General features: G+C 36.3%; 1 protein-coding gene across 5 annotated transcripts in view; it reads right to left on the reverse strand.

Annotated features, from left to right (window-relative positions):
• SETDB2 (SET domain bifurcated histone lysine methyltransferase 2) overlaps window positions 1-21236 on the reverse strand; it is an 80997-nt gene that overhangs the window by 39746 nt on the left and 20015 nt on the right. For 4 of the 5 annotated variants that reach the window (XM_060288226.1, XM_030882307.2, XM_030882308.2 and 1 more), the window contains 7 exons: window positions 13105-13668; window positions 8734-8850; window positions 7815-7984; window positions 6077-6296; window positions 5434-5533; window positions 3976-4069; window positions 1162-1487 (listed from right to left, as the gene is read on the reverse strand). In XM_060288226.1, the coding sequence (XP_060144209.1) occupies window positions 1162-1487; window positions 3976-4069; window positions 5434-5533; window positions 6077-6296; window positions 7815-7984; window positions 8734-8850; window positions 13105-13668 (1591 nt within the window). The remainder of the gene's footprint in view (window positions 1-1161; window positions 1488-3975; window positions 4070-5433; window positions 5534-6076; window positions 6297-7814; window positions 7985-8733; window positions 8851-13104; window positions 13669-21236) is intronic. The other variant, XM_030882313.3, reaches the window with a different exon arrangement.

Raw genomic sequence — 21236 nt, forward strand, 5'->3', positions numbered from 1 at the left:
GAAGAAGAGCTCTGATACAGATCAAAGAGAAAAATTAAGGCCATATCCAGGGATCAGAGTACTAGAGTGGACCTTTCCAAAGATGTGTGGAGGGTATCAAAGTTTCCATCCTCCTTCCACGACTCCTCTTCACTCTCCTGGATAGGATAAGCAAGGACAAAGTGGAGCCCAGAGAGTACGGGGCATACAGGTGGCTTCCACATGGTCCAGTTGGCCAAAGAGAGTCTATATACACACTGGGACTAGAGGTTGAAGCGGATTTTTTTTCCTGTAGGATTCCTGAGACCATACATTCTTTGATAAACATGTATGACGGTAGGAGGCAGGATAGAATAGCAGTATGATGGGAAAGCTACAAGGTAATTCCACACTACTCAGTAGTTATGGCCAATAATACAAGTTATCCCTCTTATCATGAAGATGCCAGGAGTCTTAAGTCTTGAACCTTAAAATCAGAGAAATCATAAATATTTCTCTGTATAAACAAAAATAAATCTCATTACATATATCCCAAACATACACAGAAACAGAAAACGACTATGGTTTAGGAATAAAAAAGGAGTAAGATAGTAAAATGCAATATTCTGATAAATGTACTGGTTTTCTGTACTAAGCCACTAAACCACTCAAAACTTAGTGAGAGTAAGCAAAACATAAGTACTCCCAACTGATTTTTTTGAATAGATAGAGGCATTTCACTGTATTATATAAGACACAAAAGAGAAGCTTATTCTATGAGTCCCATTGTGATATTTTTTTGAAGTAATGAATCTTGAAAACCTTTCAATAAACATATATGATTTTCTTACTATTTCTTATAGCTTTCTCAAGCAAATGTTTACTGTGTGCCAGGTACCTTTTAAGCACTTTATATATAATACATTTAATCTTCATAACGTCCTAGACAGTTATTATTATCTCCATATTATAGGGGTGGGAAATACAGCATAGAGAGGTCAAGTAACATGCCCCAGGTCATGTGTGGAGGACTGGCACTTTTAAAAAAATTTTTTAATTGAAGTATATTTGGTTAGGACTGGCATTCTAATCTAGGTAGTCTGGCTTTGGAGTCTTTTAATCATATTTTCCTCATGATTTTGTTAAGAAGCCTAGGGAAAAAAAAATGTGTTTAGACATAGGAACCTCAGCCCATATACTCACATTAAGGAAGCGGCCCACATTTCCTTCTTTTGTGGCATCCAATAAAAACACACTCCCTTTATTGAACTTCTTTAGAGAATCAGATGAAGCATTCTTGGTTTCACTTGGTAACTCTTTATCACAAAAGACCTGCTGGTTTTGACATGCTGGAGATTTTTCCTCTTGGGGCTTTTGTATTTGAATCTCATTCTGATCATCCAGTGTGACTGTTTGGTGACATCTGCCCCCTGGTGGAGTTTCTTCTCTACATTTAGTTATATCTATCACATCTGATTCAATCACAGGGTTGTCTTCAGAATCTTCAGCTTGGTTTGAGCTTGAGTCCTCTAATAAACATTGTGGAAGGAATTGTCAGGAAATGTAATTGGCTGAGCAACAGTGGTGAGAGTAACAATTCTAATTAAATGCAAGCTGTGCTAATTATTGCTAATCCTTACAATGTATTAAGGTAGACAGTACTCCAATTTTACAAATGAAAACTTCAAGCCTCTGAAGGCTTAAGGGATTCACCTAACTAGCAATAGTAATGAGAAGTGGGGTAAGAAACCCAGAAATATCTGACCCCAAAGCCTGCCTTCTTTCTACTACATAACAATGCCTTTTTATGAATCTGTATACATGTTGCTTCCTGTTACTATATTTAATCTCTACTCCTTAGAAACTGACTTACCTCTCTTCAACTTTGGAATCTGCATTTAAGTGTATTCTAAACAGCTGTAACAGAGAGGGTATTTAGGGAGTACTTTAGGCCTTTAATATACCAATGAAAGGCCTGAGGAGACCCTGATGGAGTCACCCTCTATAAGTCCCAATAGTAATAACTATTGCTATGGGTTTTGTATACATTAATGTTTGGAGTTTTTACTAGATGATCATTCAATAATTACACTTTTACAAACAACAGTACTTTAGAAGAAGATGAACTACTTATTTTTCTTATTGAATAATGGAAATAATTTTTTGAAAATATTCAAAAGTATGAATGCATGTCAAATGGAATAAAATGATTTATTTTTAAAAAGTCATTTGTGTCACCTAATTCAGTGGCACGAAGAAATTATACTTCTCTAAAATTAATGTTTTTGATGTAATTATCACTGTTGCTGGCTGCTACTCCTACATGTACTCATATTTTAATCATGGGTTACTTGTGAGCCATAATAGTACATAACTAATTTTTGTGGTGCCTGCTATATACATTGTAGTAGTCAATGGAAATGACAAAAGAACCAAAAGTAACAGTAGTCGTATGGCTCACATGCATTAAATGGTGATATATCAGAATGTCATCCCAAAATATGCATCTCTGACATAAGGACTATTTTGAGCTAAGGGCAATTAAGTAGCAATACAGGAAAAGCTCAGCCCTCCCCCCATGTGTCTAAAAGCAGGATATAAATTTACAAAGGTGTCCCTCCATCTATAATACTAGGAAGGACAAAAGTTAATTACCAGAGATAACTATAGACCTTTGTCAGCTTGGAGACTGAACCAAAGCAATCTACATAGCATACTTGACTAACTAGCCTTTATCTACCATTGGTTTCACATATATCTGGGTTCCCACAATTTCCACCACGAGATATTCAAGGCCCTTTTCCTTTGTCTTGTTATTCCTCTAAAAATTTATTGTTCTTTGACTAAGATACTAGATAAGCCAGAGTTCTAAGCCACCTCTCTGAGTTACTCATCTCTGAGTACTCATGTGTTATGTGTATAATATGCATACTAATAAACTTTTGTTTTTCTCTTGTCAATGTGTCTTTTGTCAGTCTAATTTACAGGGCTCTGGCTAGACAGCTTAAGATGGGTAGAAAGAGATTTTCCTCCTCTACAGGTGAAATTATTATAAGTGCCCTTTCTTGATAGACCTTTTCTGTCAAGGAGCTGCCTTGCCTCCTCCAGTCTCCATCCTTTAAGACCAGGTGGGGAGTTGGGGGTGCAGATGCAAGGAAGCCCAAAGGCAGAAGAGGCAATGGTTGGTCAGTTCTTCACAAAGGGTCATGTCTCAGCAATGCCTCTCCACTGAGGGATATATTGAAATGCAAATGAACAAAATCCAAGTTTGTCAGGTTGCAATATTAACCATGGCAGGTCCGGTAACACTGAAAGATAAGCACTCAGGGTAGCAATATTTACACTTTTTGCTAAGCATCCCCTGCAGCAGCACTGGCTGGAATACTGCAGGAGAATGATGTGTCTTTATTTTTAAGGAGCCTAAACGAAGGGTTAGGAAATAGCTGCATTGGACAATGCTTCCAAAGCCATACATGGACTATGCAGACTTGGAGCTGACCACCCCATTCTCCTGCCACGCATCAAGTCATGGTTGGCATCTAGACCAGGGGTCAGCAAACTTCTTCTGTAAGGGCCAAACGGTAAATACTGTAAGCTTTGTGGGCCACATGGTCTCTGTTGTGACTATTCAGTCTGCTGCTATAGTGTGAGAGTAGACAGAGACAACATGTAAACGAAAGAGTGTGGCTCTGTTCCAATACAACTTTATTTAGGAACACTGAAATTATATTTTCCTGTAATTTTCAAGTGTCACGAAGTATTACTTATCTTCTCATTTTTTCTCAGTTATTATTTAAAAGGTAAAAATTATCTTAGCTCATAGGCTATACATAAACAGGTAGTGGGCTGGATTTGGCCCACCAATTATAGTTTGCCAACCTCTGATCTAAACAAGTAGAAACTCTTGTGATGAATGCCACATTTTTGTTATGGAGTCTGAGAAAATGAGCCACAAGTACTGAGCAAGAGAGACAAAAAGGCAGAAGAGGCAGGCAATCAGACTGAAACAAAGCCTACCTCTCATTTCCTTGGCTTTAGAGTTCAGATGTACTTGAGTTGGTTTAAATCCACCATTATCTTCTGAGGTGACAGACTCTGAGGAAGTAAATCCCTTAAAAGAAAACAAGGAAGATGTCTTTACTTCCTAGGTCAGGAAAAAAAATTTAATTTAGCAGTAAGGGCTCTTTCGTCAAGTGTCAATCTTCACAGGCTATAGCTACTAGATTAGTTTTGAAAGCCTCTCTGAAGTGATGGAGCCCTTATGGCTGTATTTTACTCCTAGGCACTTTAGTGAGCAACAGCTATGAAAATTATAAGGACTGTCAAGACACTCTTTAGGCATTATAAATTCAAAATAAAACTCAAATACACCTGTCTGTATCCCTCAATTCTGATGCCAGATTATAAATTTGGCTTCAACTATAAGATGTGCAAAGATTAAAAACACTCTTTGGCTAGTTACTTCAAAGAAAAGGTTAAAGGAATTGCCTGTCTCCATGAGTTGCAGACACTGCAGTCACTTTAAATGGTAATGATAACTTTCAAAAAGGGGTATATGCTGAGCACAATGCTTGGTACTCAACTAAGTGCTCCATACATGTTGACCATTATTATTATTTATGTACTTCAATGGTCAACATTTGTGGAGCACTTAGTTGGGTGTCAAGCATTGTGCTACACAAAGTTTCTGATGTTTATCTCATTTAATCCTCTTAACTCTGAGACAGATACTATTATTCTCATTCTACAGATAAAGAAATGTAGACAGAGAGATGTCAAGCAGCTAGTAAGCTGCAGTGCTGGAGGGCAAACCCAAGCCTATGTGATCCCCCGGCCCAATCTTTTCATAATCATGTGGTACTGAGGAGGTACCTACTGAATGTTACTAGGCAGAGGGCAAATATTTGCACACCACCTAGGGCAGAGTTTTTATTTTTCATCAACAAGCCTTACCGTGAACTACCATTATGTCTGCCTGTTCTTTTCTTCCTGTATCATTCTGTTTCGAAGTTACAGTCTCTGACTATTCTTCTCAGTACAGACTGAAAAGTGTACCTTCAGAGGCTATCATGTAAAATGTTGCTTTCTTGATGATTCTTTCATTAGGCTGCTTCTCTTCTTTCTCCTACATCTCACACCATCTCTCCTTAACTTAAATTACTCTATCCTTCTTCTCTTATTATGTAATACTATCAACTCTTGAACACTTTAGCTTCTTCTACAAATTCTTAGACTGGATAGGTCTCAGTAGAATACACTGTCAGATCATGACCAACATTCTCCTTATATATCTAAGTTGGGAACATGCCAACCACCATGGAAGATACTAAGTAAATAAAACATAGTCCTAACACTTTAACAGCACCACATTACAAAATAATAAAAGAAATCCTACACATTATTAAGTAACACAATTTGAACTAAGTAATAGTTAATGTTCTCAGAAGGGCACCATCTACATTTTGCAGTTTTTACCATCTTTTCCCCATTGTGTTGAATACTGGCCATCTTGGTTTTAGGACTTCTAATGACTGAATGATACTGAATTCTTGAAATATTGTTACATTTCATTTCTCTGAAAAGGAAAAAAAAGTTATTCTGTATATCACTAAAAATGCTCTTTATTGTGCCCTGAAATATAGATAGCTTCACTGTTACATAAATATCCATTAGAAATTAATCTAAGTTATAACATCTATGCCTACCCCTCACTAGAAGAAAAAAGTATAATCATATTTTAAAGTCAATCATTTTTGAAGTATATTAAAAAACTGAAGAAAACCTAAGAAAAGCTTTGCAAATAAAACAGTAATAGAAAATAAAAAGAACTGCAAAAGTTACGACATCCATAAAGAACCTGATTAAAGTCAAAGTTTTTAAAGGTAAAACTCCACAAATGGAAACTGAGGAAATAAAGTATGTTGGCTAGATTTTTAAATCTAAGTGCCCTAGATTTCTCACAGTGTTAAACTTACAACTGTGAAGCAAGTTGACATATAGGAGATATATAGGAGTGGAAGTGGAAAGTAAGAAAGAAAGATGAAAGAGAAAGAACTACTCTTGATCAATAGTATACAGCATAGATCAATCTTGATTGGGTTCATAAGATCTCACTCACATAATGGGCTCTTTGGGATTATTATGGAGCTTAGGTGGACACTCCTCAGTCACAGCACTTCTAGGATATGTCTCTAATTCTAATGGGATAACTTCAACCTCACAATCTGCAACTTCTATTTTCCTCTTTTTTGAAAACATATTTTTCATAATATTCTCTTCTTTTCCATTTTCATCAATAGCATCAGAATTCTCAGTGTTAGATCTGCTTAGTAATCTTCCTAAAAGAAAAAAGTAAAAGAGCTTAACACAACAAAAAATAACACAATTACTAGCAACAAAAGGGCATCTCTTCTGCTCTGTTACTAAAGAACCCTATAGGGTATACCTTATTTCTAGAATGAAGATAAACACTAACTCATCCTAGAAAGCTATTGTAAGAAATAATATATAAAAGACCAAGAAGAGATTTCGTATCTCCCAGTACATGAAAAAATATAGGGCATCTAAAAGAAGTATTTGTCTGTTGTGGTATAACATGAAAGAGAAGAGATTTAGCTACAATAATATAAAACAAAAATACAGATCAGAAAGCATTCTAGAAAATTAGAGAGGTGAACTCTAGTCTTAAAATTTCAGCTTTTGTGTCTAGTTATAAATGCTTTATCACTTAAAACCTTTACTCTTTTTATAAAGTGACCTATTTAAATCTGTGGTGATATGTGCCTATTCTCATATTAAGCCCTAGTGTAATTAAAATCTTCACCTGAAGCTTACGCATTTTCTTTCAAGGAACTCAAAATTATAGTTAACAAGTCAAAATTAGCAACTAGATCAGAGAGATAACTTAGGTGCATTTTCTAGCAATGCAGATAAAGCCAATGAATGATACTTTCTGGACACGATTTGGCATTTTACGGGCAGCATCAAAGAGTTATTTTGAGAAATACGAGAGATGAATTGTCTAGGTAAGTTGTGTAGTATGTGTGTCTGTAAGTGGTATGTGGTAGGGATCCAGGTGTGACTATTCTGAACTCTGATAATTCTTGCCCTCACTGAAGTGAACCTGGAATTTCAGATGAGGAGGGTTGCTCTAGTCCCTGCTGCCTAGCACATTTCCTTTAGATTGCGTTGAGAGTCGTGTTTCTCCAACCTTTCTCATTTCATGGTACGCACAGAAAGTGAGGATTTTTGCCTAACACTCTGGGGTAAAAGGAAGAGACAACTAGAGACCAACGTGTCTGGCCTGTGGGATATGGCCTGAAAGAATCAGTAATTGCACAACTGTAACACACTGGTTGGAAACTTTCACTCAGAACATGGGCAACTCTCTTGAGTCCCTGAAATGGAGTGAACTGCTTTGCCTGAATCATCACCTGAAGGTATTTATTACAATGTTAACCTATTAAATTCTAATAGCTCAAGACACTGAACAAGACAGTCTTTGATTAATAATCTTTACCTTAGCAAATCAGTCATTTAGATTTCCTATTTAAATAGGAAGCTTTCTTACCTTACCCCAAAGCATCTGCAGCCACAGAGACCAAAAAATGTGCCTCACACAATAACCCAAGTTTTATCCCTTAGCCTTTCTTTTCTGGAACACCTGATACCTCCTCCTAAGGCATTTCATCCCTTCAGTGCTCAATTTCCCAGTCACTTGTCTTCCTCTGATGCTCCTCCTATATATTGTTGCTCTTGTCCTTGCTATAAGATCTCAGTGGCCCTGACTAGTAAAATGGAGATTCAGAAATGTAGATCTTACTATAGAGTAATGTGAAAGTAAACCTTTGCTTTACCTGAATAGATGCAAACAAACGTCCCTCTGTCAATGTCATCTAGGCAGCGTACTCCCCATCCCTTCTTCTCAGTTTTGAATACTTGTAGCCTCACTTGAGGTCCATGTTGGACAACTCGGTTTTGACACATTCGTCGATTACATTTGCACAACAGGCTGCATTCATAAATGCTGTCAATAAAACATACAAGAGAAAAATCAATCAGACATCTTAAATTAAAAGCATAAGCATTTTATATTGCTATGTCACTAATAATTACCAAGAGAGACAGACTAAGTGTGAAGGCTCCTAGAGCTAGACTGTCTGGTTTCCATCATAGCTCCAGCATTTACTAGCTGCGTGACCTTGAATTTAACCTCTCTGTACTTCAATTTTCCATTTTTAAAATGGGGATTATATGATACTACCTACTTCTTGGGGTTGTTTTGTGAAGATTAAATGAGTTGGTATCTACAAAGTGCTTGAGACAATGCCTGGCACATAGTAAAGGTTAGCTCTTTAAAAATGTCTAGCAATGTCTACGAAGGAAATGTCTAGGAAGGGAAAGTCTAGGAAGAAAATTTTCTGTTTATTTTTATTAATAACAGCCATGAGAAGTTGAAAATTCCCAATTCTCCGACAAGCTTTGCACAGTATACATCTTAATGGGGAACCGTCTACCCAAAGTAAGCTAACCCTAGCAGGGAAAGAGTCAGACTCAAAGCAGATGAGTGTTAGAAACAGTCTGCATGTTACATGTGTGCTCTCTGACTTCCATTTCCAAGAACAATATACAAGTTTGTTTTTTTAATTCCTTAATTTAGATTTTTGGTATAAGAAATTAAGATTTAACAACATTTATAAGACTACAGGCCACAATGATAAAGTACCCTTCTTCAAAGATATAAACACCCTGCAACGGATCCTCAAGGTATCTTACCCAGTAGGTATCTGTCTCTGTAGTCTTTTATATTTATATCCAGTGGTTATTTTACTACTTAACAAGGGGCAAGTCTTGGCATTCCTTGCTGTCAGTTGAAGACATGCACATTTTGTTCTAAAAGGCAACGGATGGAGAAGTCAGAATAAAAAAGCACCAAGTTAAGAGACTATCTTGACAAAAGTGTAAAGGATGTAATTATATTTAGAATAGTTGTTTGGTTCATGGACTGTTAGACTTCTTCCCTAAATAAAAAAGACCTCTTTGAAAGACAACATCTACCAAAAATTTATAAATAATTATAAACTGCCCTGTACCTCTATTTGCTCATGAAATACTTAACTTTATGAGTTTTCTCTAACTTTTCAAAATGAATTCCTTTCATTTCCTATTCTGCAAAACCTTCTTTGTAAAAATTCTCCTATGTCTGCTCTCTTACAATGGATAAACTTATATGTGTCAAACTCAAAAGGGCATATTGCATATGTCTTGTATTATCTCTCCCTCCAGTGACATGAAAATAAATTGGGGAGACTGATGCTGGGTATCTGGCTACTACAATCTGTTTTTCATAACATTGCTAAGCAGTAAACATGCAACCATAAAAAAATTTTCCCGGGCTTCCCTGGTGGCGCAGTGGTTGAGAGTCTGCCTGCCGATGCAGGGGACACGGGTTCGTGCCCCAGTCCGGGAAGATCCCACATGTCACAGAGCGGCTAGGCCCGTGAGCCATGGCCGCTGAGCCTGCGCGTCCGGAGCCTGTGCTCCGCAACGGGAGAGGCCACAACAATGAGAGGCCCGCATACTGCAAAAAAAAAAAAAAAAAAAATTTCCCTCTAACTATTTAGATAACTATCTAACATGACAGGGACTTGTAAATCGATAGGGAGTAAAGAACCTGGTTATCTCGGCTATAAACTAGGTATGTAACCACTGGTAAGCTGGTTAAAATCTCTGAATCCTGTCTCGTATGTTGAATGGTAAGTGACTTTAAGGTCTTTTCCTCTATGATTTGCTTCTGCATTTCTCTGTTTATACACAATACATGTCAGAGTGGTAACTACCGTTTGCAACAGAAAAAAACAAGCAATAAATTCATTAATTTGGATTCTATTTACAGATGTAGAAATCTACTGTTGCTTTTTTTAGTATGACTTTGCAAAGTTTAAAAAGTACAGAAAAACACAAACAATAATACAATAAACACTCATATTTTGACCATATAGAATTAGCTGTCATCATTTTGTCTAGTCCTTTTAGTTGACCCTTGAACAATGAGTTTGAACTGCATGGGTCAACTTATACATGGATTTTTTTCAAGAGTAAATACCACAGTACTACACGATTCACGGTTGGTTGAATGCTCGGATGTGGAACTACAGATGTGGAACCCCTTATATGGAGGGCCAACTATGTTATATGTTATATTTTCTATTGCATGGAGGGTCAGCAGCTCTAACCCCTGCATTGTTCAAGGGCCAACTGTAATTTAAAACATATATACTGTATATATGATCTTCCTTAAAAAAAAAAAAAAAAAGCATTACAGATAAAACTAAACTCTCAAGAGCTTTGGTGAGGCATCCTTTATACTTTTTACATACATATTTATCTACAAACAATATATTGTATTTTTTTAAAAAGTACTATAGTTATTATCCTACAACTTTTTTCATTCAATATGTTTTTGAGACCCATCTGTGTTATATACAAATCTAGTTATTTCCTTTTAACTTTTCCACAGCATTTAGATTACAATTAAGTTGCCTGGTATACAATTAAGTTGCTTCTAGTTTTCAATACACCAAAAATGCTACAACATCCTTATTCTTATGCACATGTGTAAGCATCTCTAGGGTAGTAGCTTTCAAATATTTTTGACTATGACTCACAGTAAGAAATATATTTTCTTCACAATCCTACAGAGGCATGCATATTTATATGTGTATGCATACAAGCAGAAATAACAGTGGCATGAAGTACCTTATCATGTGTGATGCACGTGGGTACCTTCTATATGATTTAATTTTTAAAATGCTAGTTACAAGTGATTTTACATCCTACTAAACCTGTAGCTTGAAAAACAATGCTCTAGATAGACTTAAAAGTACTATTGCTAGAAAGCAGTTATGCATGTCTTCAACTGCTGTGTAATTGTGTAAGAACCCTCCTCCCTCCCCACAAATGACCATCTGGGTTGGTACAGAATTCTAGTTTTACCTTTATTTTCCGTCAGCATTTTAAGCTAATATGCCTCCTTTTTGTCTTCTTTCTGATGAAAAGTGTGTTGTCAATCTATTCTTCCTCTTTTCTATCTGATAGTGTGAGATTTACTCTTTGCCCTAGATACTTTTTAAGTTGCATCATGATATATTTAGATATAGTTATCTTATTTTCCATTTCTAGTATACAGTGGGCTTTTTCACTCTGAAGACTCCTGTCTTTCTTCAATTCTGGAAAATTCTCAGCTATTATCTCTGAACAATGCTCTTTTCTTCTCAGATGTATGTTAGAATTTTTCATTTATCCTCCATATTTTTTAACCTGTAAATTTATTTTCCCCATATCTTTATCTCTTTGCATTCTGAGGGAATCTCTTTAGTTTTGCCTTGCAATTCACTAATTCTTTCTCCAGCTCTACCAATGCTTACCATTTAGTCCATCTATTTAGTTTTTATTTCAATGACCATATATTTTATTTCCCATATTTCCAAATGGTTCTTTTACATATACAGTATACTTAAAAAATAATCTCCTTTTCTTGTTTCATGGATGCTAATATTTTATCTCTTTGGACATTTTAAACATACCTATTTTAAAGTCTCTTTCAGTCAGATTCTACATTTACCTCTGATTCTTCAGGTGTGAATGCTGCCAGTTGTTGGGACTTATGCTGCCTTCATGGTCCTAAATGTCTTCGTGTGTTCTGACTGTTTGAAATCATACTTTTCGTGGAATTTACTCCTGGGTGCTCCTCTACACTGGCTGCTTTCCTCATTGCTCTGGCTCTGACCTATGGGTTTCACAGCTCTAAACCCAGTTGTTATTAACACAATTCCAGGCCCTGTGAGTTATTAGCCTGCTTCCCAGCATTGTGCAGGTCCCTGTTTCTGTCCCCCCAAAGAGCTCAGCGCCCACTCTCTGCCATGCATGGGACATGTTTAATTCCCATCCTGTCAGGATTAGAATCCCTGGCCCCAGTGCTCATGTCCAATTCCAGATCCCAGTGGGCTTCAGCTTTTGCTTATTTTGTGACTTCTCTTGTAATTTCTGACCAATAGATGAAAATATATATGCTGGTGGTGCATGTTACATGGGGGTTACTTTCTACAGTCTAAGGCAAAAATCACAAACAGTCAAAATTATTCTTTAAAAAACCCCACTAAACTGACCATAAAGTATAGTAAACACCGTCCAACAGTTAGTTTTTTTCCTCCATCACTGAAAGAGATTGGGCTTGGCCAGATGTAGATGGGTTACGTTTAGAGGCAATGCTGAAAAAACAACAACTTATATTTAAACAGAATAAAACTTGGCACAGTGAGAGGTTTCCTCTATGACAGATCTAAAGGAACTGAGCCAAACTGAGGTAACAGCAGATTGATATCTCACACTCCTTCTGAGAGGATGGTGAGAACTATGTATATAATTTAAATTATTTCTCTTTATCTCTCTCATGCTTTTTCTTTTTCCTAGTAAAGGCAGCTAAATTTGCATTAAATTAAATGTACATATAATGCAAGTCCGCTCTACATATGCAAACCTACAAATACCAATAAATTACACACCCTGAAAAAAAAATGTTTTTCACAGTCTTAATATATTAGAACATGTTTTCATTTTTTTTTATGGAATGTCAATTTTATGATCAGGAGAGGCACCATTAACTTTCTAAAAAAAGTAGCAAGGAAATGATTTGCAAAAGTAAAATACAACATATAACATAATGGTTAAGAGCACGGGTTCAAATTCTGGTTCTTAAATTTGTTGACCTTACACTTGGCTTCTCAACTTCCTCATTTGTAACATGGAAATAATATTACCTACCCCATGGGGTTTTGTCAGAACTAAACAAGAAAATATATGTAAAGCACTTGTCACAGTGTTTGGCACAGTTCCATGGCATTAGCTGTAATTGCTGCTATTAGGAGTATGGTACTAGATTAAAGGGAATACTTATCCTTGGAAGAAATAATTCCCAAATTACTGAAATAACTTTTCTTTCCTATTGCTAATGAGATGCATCTTTCTATTTTAGATTCTCGATGAACTGGTTTTAGATAGACAGACAAACTGATACACAGCAGGACTTCTTGACAAGTACCCCTACATTCAGAAGATTTTTTTGAAATGCCATGTTTTTCTACTCACATGTCTATGCAGCCCTCAGAACAGTCACAAGAATCAGTAAACATGTTGGAAAAGCTGTTTAAATAATATGCTCGTGGCCACATAGTCTTTCTGTACTTAAACTGTGGAAGCTTTCTATTGTCAATTTCATTACAGAAAGAAATGGGCACTGATTCCACTCCATTGCTAATATCCGTATCAGAAACAATTTCTTCTTGCCTTGGGTAATTCCGAGTCAACTGAACATAGGTATTGAAAGAAAAGTTATCTGTAAATAGAAAGTTACACTCTGTCTCAAGCAGGTAACGAAAAACTTCCTCCATGTTTCGTAGACTCCTTCCACAAGGGGTTTTATAACTCACGTGGAGTGCTGAAGAATGAGAGTTTGTCTTTGCATGTCGTCTTTGGAAGTGGCATTTGATTGGTAGCTGCAGAGGGTTTTCTCCCTTGAAGGTAAGTGGCATTTTCATCAGACAGGCACTAGAGCAGTCATGCTTTTGGTAAGATAAATTTGAAGATGATTCTTTTTCTCTAAAGTCTGCAACTTTATTTTCCAGAGGGGGAATTTCCTTATTTTCTGTAGATCTGTTTAAAATGAATTATTTATTAGTATCTCAAATGTATAGCACAATCCCTATTTTTTAAAAAACACTGCACACTAAGGTGGTATTTAACTCCTATTAGCTTCTTCTTAGACAACACTAAAATAAGCCAGACTCTGAAATCAACATCTTACTATGTTCTGCAGCCACATAAAGTTACACCTGAAGGGTTGTTTTTTTTCTGGACATCAAATATGTGGTGTTTTTTCCAGCACCACTTCTTCAACTGGGTGTCCAATAATTCAGTTCAATTCTGACACTATCGACCTAGAGTCAGCAACAGATTCCACAAGTTAAAGGGCTCAGTCCCATAAGACTGCCCCATGCAGATGCCAAATGCAGTTTCCAGGTCACCCACACTCTTGACAACCCCCTTCTCTCAGATAATATGCTGGAAAGATTCAGAACTCAGGAAAGCATTTTAATTACTATTACCAGTTTATAATAAAAGATACACTCAGGAACAGCCAAATGGAAGAGATGCATGGGGCAAGGTAGGTAAGAAGGGGCATGGAGTTTCCATGCCCTCTCCAAATGCACCACCCTTCCAGCACCTCAAACTGTCCATCAACCAGGAAGCTCCAGGAGCCCTGTTGTTTAAAGTTTTTTATGGAGGGTTAACTGCTTAAGCATGAATGATTAAATCATTGGCCACTGGTGATTATCTCCACCTGCAGCCCTTCTCCCTGCCCTGGAGGTTGGGAGGTAGGGCTGAAAGTTTTAGGCTTCTAACCAAGGTTGTCTTTCTGGCGTCCAAACCCCATCCTTAAGTTAACTAGGAGCGCCTCACCAAGTCATCTCATTTGCATGCCAAAGACATTCCTACCACTCAGGAGATTCCAAAGGTTTTAGAAGCTGTGTGCTGGGGACCCAGACAAAGCAAGTATCTTTATTATATCACAGTCTAATTTCAGAGTATTCCAGAAAGCTGTGATTACAGTGGTAACTTTTTGCTACATCTACACCAATAGCACCTAGCAAATTTAGAGTTCATGTAGGACATGAGTTCAATAAAGACCTGAGGAAGGTTATGTCTTCAGACAAACTTGGTTCAAGCAAAAAACAGTAAAGGCTAGGTAAAAAAATAATTAATTAAGAATCCTTTATGCTGTTTTTTCTTTTTACCTTCAACAACTGTACCAAGTGAACTTTCCCCATAATATGTAACCCACCTGGTCTCATACACATCTGAAAATGGTAAACTACAGGAGAAAATGGAGAGGTTATTGACTTTAAGAAAAAAACTCTGTGAAGATTCCACGTGTTCCAAACTCAGGTTTTAAACTTTCACACACAAAAAAAAAACCTGTTTTGTGTTACCTAATATTTTCAATCTATCTCTAGGTATCTGTTATTTATTATAAAAGTAATATAGGTATTTTAGAAAAATTTTTATACTCACTATATAAAGCAGCACTGTCCAACAGAACTTTCTGCATTGATGGAAATGTTCTATATCTGTGCTGTCCAGTGGCATAGCCACTAGCCACATGCGGCTACTGAACACCTTTAAATGTGGCTACTGTGACCAAAGAACTGAATTTTAAATTTCATTTTAAGTAATTCAAATTTAACTAACCACATGTAGCTAGTTGGTACCATACTGAATGCACAGATATGAGGTGCCCCATCCTTTTTTCAGCTGTATAGTAATCCTCTACATAAATTCCACAATTTATATAACTAGTCTTCTATTGTTTTCAATCTTTTGCTATTACAAATCATGATGTAATAAAAAACCTCATATATAATAATTTCATACATGTGAAGATATCCCAGAAACCGGAATGCTAGGTCACAGGGTAAATGGATTAGTAATTTTGTTAAGATTGCCTAATTGCTCTCCATGGGGTCAGCCTCTCCAGCAATTTATGTGAGCGCCTGCTTTCACAGAGGCTCTTGATGCTTCCGGATTTCTGATAATCTAGTAGGTGAAAGGATGTCCTATAATTTATAAATCTTTTAATGTTGGAAATATTTGTTTCCTATTTTTCTGTGTTACTACTTCGATGAATATCCTCATACATAAGTCCTTGACCAAATTTCTTTCTTTCTTTTTTTTTTGCAGTAAGCAGGCCTCTCACTGTTGTGGCCTCTCCTGCTGCGGAGCCTGTGCTCCGGACGTGCAGGCTCAGCGGCCATGGCTCACGGGCCCAGCCTCTCTGCGGCATGTGGGATCTTCCCGGCCCGGGGCATGAACCCGTGTCCCCTGCATCGGCAGGCGGACTCTCAACCACTGTGCCACAAGGGAAGCCCTGCAAATTTCTGATTACTACCTTAAGATACATTCCTTTAAGAGGAATTACTTGGTCAAGGGGAATATACATTAAGAATAACTTCTTATTAAAAAACTTTCAAACATACACTTAAGAGTATTCTTTTCTCATAAAGACTGATATACTGGAACCTCATGTACTTGTAAGAACTCCAGAACTCCCAGCACATAATGACTCTGTCCAACCCTCTGCGCTGAGTGATAACCAAACTCTAGCAAGGCTTCTAGCAGCATAAGGACATGCATGTCCCTAGGATAACCCCAGCCTCTCAACAAAATGCCTCCTTGAGAAAGCTCAAGGCTGTTTCTTCTAGCCAACACCTAAAGACAAGCCCCTGACCTTTCTTAGAACATTTACTAAGAAGGTCTTAAAATTATGAATCTTTTCTGGGTCTCTCTGAGATGTATATGTTTCTATAACTCAGGAATATTTTTCTCAAAAACCTGAAAGCCATTCTTTTGAAAGGTAATCATCAGGAAGGACAGGGTCTCTGTCCTCCAGTCTCTGTGGGAGGACAGAATCCTAACTTGATGACTGCCAGCCAGAACACACAGCTGGCCTCATGGGCATTCACAGTGATTAACCTTCAGTAAGTTTTCACTTGAGCCCCAGCTTGTACTCCCTTCCTTACTCCCGCATTGCCCTTTAAAACGCCAGTCACCTCAGCACAAATCGCGATGGAGCTCAGCTCGTATTCCTACTGTTAGTAGTTAGTGAATAAAACCTGTTTTCACCACTACAGCTAATGTCTGGCTTTATGTTTGACACTTATTACCAGGTTTTAATAATTATCAATATTTTGCCTATTTTATTTAATCTATTCTCCACCCCTCTTGCCCCACCCTGAAACACTGGAGTATTTTAAAGCAAACACTTATCTGAAATAATTCAGTATGTATTTCTAACAAATAAGTCTTTTTAAAAATACATAATCTCAATGGCTCATCTTCACATTTCCCCGATTGTCTTAAAATCTGTTTGAATCAGAATCAAACAACCCCTACACTCTGTATTTGATTCAGGTGTCTTTTATGTCTCTAACCTTATGTAGTGCTCCCTCCCTCTTCATTAATGACATTTATTGGTTAAAGTTAAATAAATTGTGTCACTTGTCCTATAGTAGTTCCCACATTCTGGAATCTGGCTGATGCCTTCCATGTGGTGTTGTCATTTAACTCACCCCTTCCATTCCTGGCAAAGCAGTAGTCAGTTCTAGAAGCCTGATTTGATTCAGGTTCAATTTTGGTGGGGGGTCAGGGGAGATAATTCACATGTGGTGCTATGAATTTCCTATTGCATCACATAAGGAGACAAACAATGTCTGATCACATTTAGCGATGCTTAGATTTATAAGTGGGTTTGGGTGTTTCCATCCATTTTAAAGCTCCTCACTTTCAGTTAACAGTTTTGGCATTCACTCATGATCGTTGTCTAGACCAGTGCTACGTTCAGGTGTGGTGGTGCCAGTTCCCAGTGGTTTTTTAACAATTCATGGTAAGTACAAAAATTCAAAGTGCAAAAGTTTAGAAACTTTTACAGCAATTTAACATTGCTGCAACATTTTATGCATTTTACAAGAGCATCACTCCTCAATAAGTTAGAAGTTTAAAACAAAACACCTGTTCTGACCACAATTCATTTGAGACCACTGGGCTAAGGCCACTGTTTCTTTGGGGTGTGGTGGGGTGGGGGTAGTAGTTGTAAAAATAACAATCTTCTAATTCTATCATTCCTACTGCATTTTCCGGCTAGAGTGCTTTCATAAAGAAATTCATCAATTCTTGGGTTATCCTAAAATACAGTTAGTATAAGCAGGCGGATAAATGCTTGATTCTTTTCTTTAATTACTAATATTCAGAATGATGAGTTGTATCCTAGCAACTACCAAAGTGACAGATTTTTTTTTGCTTTACAATGGTGTGTTAGTTTCTGCTGTATAACAAAGTGAATCAGCTATACATATACATATATCCCCATATCCCCTCCCTCTTGCGTCTCCCTCCCAACCTCCCTATCCCACCCCTCTAGGTGGTCACAAAGCAGCAGCTGATCTCCCTGTGCTATGCAGCTGCTTCCCACTAGCTATCTATTTTACATTTTGTAGTGTATGTATGCCCATGCCGCTCTCTCACTTCGTCCCAGCTTACCCTTCTCCCTCCCCCTGTCTTCAGGTCCATTCTCTATGGCTGTCTTTATTCCTGTCCTGCCCCTAGGTTCATCAGAATCTTTTTTTTTTTAATTCCATATATATGTGTTGGCATACAGTTTTTTTTTTGTTTTTTTGATAGCTTTTTTGCTTTCTGTCACAAGATATCTCAGGTCTGGAATCAGCCATTTCTCTAAGGGACTACGGTTCCATTTAATGAGAAATGGCATTTACAGACTACGATCATGGTACTAGGAGGTACACATATTTTAATCAATAAAAGATGCCAAACTGCTTTCCAAAAAGGCTGGACCAATTTATACTCTCATAGCACGGATGAATGCTCATCTACCTGAATATTATTTTTAATTTTTTCATCAATTGGATAGGTGTAAAATATTTTATTACCTTAATTTTTTTCTCTAAATAATAAGGAGTTTGAACATAATTTCATGTTTATTGATTTTTTTTTTTTCCTTTTGGCTAACTGTCTATTCATATGCTTTGTCCATTTTCCTATTGGGGGCTTGTTCATTCGTTCGTTCATTCATTCATTCATTCATTCATTCTTCCATCAACGATTTCTTGAGTGCCTGCTATGTGCCAGGTGCTACGGAAAAAAAGATGAGAGCTCTGTGATCTCAAGGAGCTTACATTCTAGGCAGTGAACTAAGTATTTATAATAAAGTATAAACAATATTATGAATAATGCCATGACACATAATGTTATAGAAAGATATCTAATATTTATTATTTTTCTGTTTTTTAGGGTTCTAATATTATAATTAATTTTTCTATGGTTTGAGAGTCCAGTTTCATCTGGAATTTATTTTGACGTAACACGAAGATCTAACTTAAATTCTCCAAATGATATCCAATTGTTCCAGAGTCTTTTACTGAATACCTCCTTCTTTCACCTTCTGACTTTTGACTTACTAGCTTAATCATATCTCAAGTTCTTAGAAATACATAAAAATGTCCTCTTATTTTCTAGACTTATTCTGCCTTTTGATCGAACTGTTAATTCTTATACCAATATAACATTGTTTTCCATACTATGATGGAACATTTTGATATTTCTCAGGGCAAGTCCTTCCTCACTATTTTGCCTTTTAAACATGTTCTAGGTGTTTTCTGATCTTTTTATCTTTTGAGATTAAATTTATAATGGCTCGCCAAGTTAAAAAAAATCCAAATGCTTGGATTTCATATGAAATTAAATCTATAAATTAATTTGGGAAGAATTACCATTTTTACAATATGCAGTTTTCCCATCCAGGCACATAGTAAGTTCATCCATTCATTAAAATCTTTAGAATTAATTTTCCTCAGGTATATACTTCTTGTAATTAGTCTCATTTATTTTACTTTCTGGTGTTGTGAATGGGGACTTAATTTCATATTTTCTAAAGGTATAGAGTTTCATATTTTTATTTTATGTGACTATGTCACTAAACCCTCGTTTTAGCTTAATAATTTTACACTTGCATCTTAGATTTTCTAGAAGGATAAGACTATCTACAAATAATTTTACTTTGTACATTTCAATAATCATATTTTCTTTTACATTCTATTATACTGGCTAGAATTTCCATAAAAATACTGAATAACAATTATGATAGCAGGCACTTCTGTCTTAATCTTTATTTAAAGGAAATGTCTCTAAGTTTCACCAGTATATAGGACAGGGATGCTGGTTTAAGAAACATATTCTCTCCCACATTAAGAAAAAATTCTTCAAAATGGTACAGATGAACCGGTTTGCAGGGCAGAAATAGACACACAGATGTAGAGAACAAACGTATGGACACCAAGGGGGGAAGCTGTGGGGGTGGGATGAATTGGGAGATTGGGATTGACATATATACACTAACATGTATAAAACAGATAAATAATAAGAACATAATGTATAAAAAAATTAATAAAATTCAAAAATTAAAAAAAAAGTTCTATTTCTAATGGTTCATATTACTTTTAAAAGTCTTTTGGCATCTTAAGATAAGCTTTTTTTCCTGTGGTTTACTTCTGTAAAATAATATATTTCCTAATACTAAATCATTCTTGCTTGACTAGTGTAAATTCTAAGTCATCTCATTAATATTTCTCTGGATTAGAATTGCTAAAATTTTATTTAGAAGCTCCATATCCACAATAGTGATATTTTAAACTTTTTAGGGCCATAAACCCTTTGACAATCCTATGAAAGCTATGAACCCTCTCTAGAAATACACTATAAACATAAAACTTTGCATACCATGCAGGGCCTCCATTGTCTCTAGTTTAAGGACTCATCTTTATTATAGTTAACTCTATATTTAGATGGTTTCTATGCCACTGCCATTTCTTAAATACTATATCTTATACATTCTGACTCCTCTTTTGGTCAGCAAGAGGATTTTTGAGAAAATTTCCCAGAAGGTTATGTATATAGATGTTTTCTGAGCTTTTGCAAAGGTGCTAGCCTGATTTTTGCTGTTTTGTTGGCTTTTTTTGTTTGTTTTGATACTTGTAAGATATTTATACTTTAAGACTGATATTAAAACTTTTTAAAAATCAATACTTATCTATTAGTAATTTTCATTTCTGTGGTATTTGGTAAAACCTTTTGCCTCCAGACTTGATATTTCCTTATACTCAGAAGTTACCTTCTTTGACTATTGCTTCTGCTTCACTTATTCTAGCTTCTTGTGTTTTTGTTCATTTGTTTGTTCTAGTTCAGAAAAAACAGGGCAGATTTTTCCAAAAGCAATGATTCTGTTAGGCAAGTTTACATTATTTTTTAATATATTGAGAACATCTGCAGTTCATATTTATTTAAGTACCAAATTTTTTAATGGAAAATATATGTATTTTCATTTTCTAGCTGCTGGAACAATTCTGAATCCTAGTTTAGACATTGTGATTTCCTGCACTGCCTTTGTAAGCAGCAGCACATTGGTCCTAACTCTGTCGCCTTAGCTTGAAATTCTTAACATTTTGTAAAGAGCATTATAACATATGGATGATTCTGAAAATACTTTACAGTGTTCACTAAAATTGTTGGTTTTCTGCTAATAGTTTCTTTTTTGAGAACATTATTCATCATTCTCTTCTTTTTCTCACTCATTTGCCCTTTTCTTCTACATTTTG

Source organism: Globicephala melas, chromosome 18 (genome assembly GCF_963455315.2).
Source record: "Globicephala melas chromosome 18, mGloMel1.2, whole genome shotgun sequence".
Lineage (NCBI taxonomy): Eukaryota > Metazoa > Chordata > Mammalia > Artiodactyla > Delphinidae > Globicephala > Globicephala melas.